At 46.4% G+C, this 2,452-nt stretch overlaps 1 protein-coding gene across 1 annotated transcript; it reads left to right on the forward strand.

The window, feature by feature from the left end:
- Positions 1-213: 213 nt before the first annotated feature.
- LOC119367540 (protein PELPK1-like) lies at positions 214-872 on the forward strand. The gene has a single exon (XM_037633020.1). The coding sequence runs from the start codon at positions 236-238 to the stop codon at positions 719-721; it is 486 nt and encodes a 161-aa protein (XP_037488917.1). The 5' UTR covers positions 214-235; the 3' UTR covers positions 722-872.
- Positions 873-2,452: the final 1,580 nt, after the last annotated feature.

Consider the following 2,452-nt stretch of genomic DNA (forward strand, 5'->3'; position numbering starts at 1 on the left):
CACTGCGTCCACAACTGCAGCCCAAAGAACCAGAGTGCTGCCGCTCCCAAACCTTGAACAAATATAGACTCAGAAACACATACATTGGACAGAAGTGCAGACAAGTAGATGAACAAACTTGTTGCAAAATCTGTACTCTCTCCCCTCGCCGACTTTTGCACCCTATAAGTAGCCAGCAGCCCCAGCTATCTCTCCCACACTCAAACTGCACTGCCAGAGATAGCCGGTGCTGCACATGTCTAACACTATGGCTCCGAAAAACTCAGCTATCTTCCTCCTTGGGCTTCTTCTCTCATGCGTGGCCATGAGTAGTGCGGCGAGAATCCTTGAGGAGACCATTCTGTCCCAGGAAGAGCACCAGACCGAGGTGCCACAGATTCCCAAGGTAGAGCTTCCATCGTTCCCGGAAGTACACCTTCCACCTAAGCCTGAGCTTCCCAAAGTGGAGTTGCCGCCGGTCCCGGAGGTGCACCTGCCATCTAAGCCTGAGCTTCCCAAGGTGGAGCTGCCACCGGTCCCTGAGGTGCACTTGCCACCCAAGCCTGAGCTGCCCAAGGTGGAGCTGCCGATGTTCCCGGAGGTTCACTTGCCACCCAAGCCGGAGATGCCCAAGGTGGAGCTCCCGCCGAAGCCCGAGATGCCAAAGGTGGAGCTTCCACCAAAGCCCGAGATGCCCACTGTTCCCGTGTTCCACTTCCCAAAGCCAGAGGCCAAGCCATGAGAATTGCCTTCTCAATACTATCGCCTCGTTCTACTTCGCTCGTACATGTACCCTAGTGTTGTGTTGCGTCAACGGTCTGATTGTTTAGTCATGGTCGACGATCATTGTGAGTGATATGTTTATATAAATATATATTTGATCAGATTACGTATCTGGCAACCATGTGGCAGATTTCAAAATGATCTACCGCATCCAGCCCCGTCAGATCTGGCAACCGCTCGATCTACATCTCCTCCGTTCGCGACTCCTATGCCCGAGTGCCCAGGCATGGCGCCGCGAGCATGCATTGACCGGCCATCAGCAGCTTCGATCGAACCACCTATTCCCTTGCACCCCTCGAGCACCAGCGCCTCCTCAAGTCGCCGCCATAGCCTGCTGCTCCAGCGAGCAGCTCCTTCCATGGCCAACACTCACCGGTGCAGGAGCTCCGTCACCATCTCCACGGGATTCCTGCCTCCCCTGCAGCCCATCGACGACCACGTCCTGCACACGTCTCGGCCATAGCAGCCTCTGCTGCCCGCTGTTCTGCTGGCCGAGCTTCTAGCCACGGCCATAGGCTCCGGCGAGCGTCGACTTCAAGATAGGACACTTGCATCGATCTCCTTCATCTTTGAACAATAAGTTGCATGCTCAACTAAAATGGATTCGCAATGAAGAGATCTACGAATTTCATGTTGAAGTCCACGCGATTTGTAGCCTAAATCAACAAGTATGATGGATAATTGGGAGTTCTTTGTGTTTGTGTTTTCAGTTTTCAGTTTTCAATACAGGTTTGGTTTGTTGGAGGTTGAAGACAACATTCTCGGTGAGCTTCAGAGAGAGAAAAGAGTTGGGCTGAGCCCAATGCTGGGTAGAGGCCTAGTTAGGAAAACTTAATGTTGGCTAAAGAAAACATGTTCTGTGGGTTTTTTAGCTTCACTGGTGCATCATTTGTACTATATTTTAAGACCAAACGACTTATGTATAAATATTATGTTAACTTTGACCGAAGAAAGATTGATGTACAAATATACCCTCGGTAACTTCTATGTAAATATCATGATAATTTATATACAATTGATCTGATTTTTTACGTACAAACACCATAATAAATTTGACATAGAAAATTATTATTGAAAACAAACCCCGGTAACTCTATGCAAATAGCACGGTAATAATACGCACTGTAGACATGATAACTTGCACAAAAACACCACGGTAATTTTGAATCATGGAAAAAGGTTATTAGAAACATACCCCACAGACCTGATAATTTTACCCGCAAACATCATGGTAATTTTGACCTGAGGAAAAAAGTGGTTGAAAAACATAACCACATTAACTTATGTGTAAATAAGATGATAATTTACGCTCCGCGGACTTGATAACATACATACAAACACCACAATAACTTTGACCCCAAGGGGCGTATTACAAATGTGCCACCGGTAATCTTTATGTAAATAACGTGGTAATATAAGCACCGGTTAACTGATAACTTACATACAAAACATGATGATAACTTTCTGACTCGGAAAACTTTTTGTTGAAAAGCATATGCTCGCTAATTTATGTGTAAATAGTACGGTAATATATGTGTCACACACCCGATAATTTACGTATAGAACACCGCGGTTCCATTGACCAAACAGGAAAAAGTTGTTTAAAAACACACCCTTGGTAACTTATGTGAAAATAGCATGGTAATATACGAATAAGCACCGCGGTAACTTCTTTGCGAAGGGCAAAAGT

Source organism: Triticum dicoccoides, chromosome 2B (assembly GCF_002162155.2).
Source record: "Triticum dicoccoides isolate Atlit2015 ecotype Zavitan chromosome 2B, WEW_v2.0, whole genome shotgun sequence".
Lineage (NCBI taxonomy): Eukaryota > Viridiplantae > Streptophyta > Magnoliopsida > Poales > Poaceae > Triticum > Triticum dicoccoides.

Excerpts from the sequence above, each read along its gene's own strand:
- LOC119367540 (XM_037633020.1), top strand. The coding sequence starts at position 236 with ATGTCTAACACTATGGCTCCGAAAAACTCAGCTATCTTCCTCCTTGGG.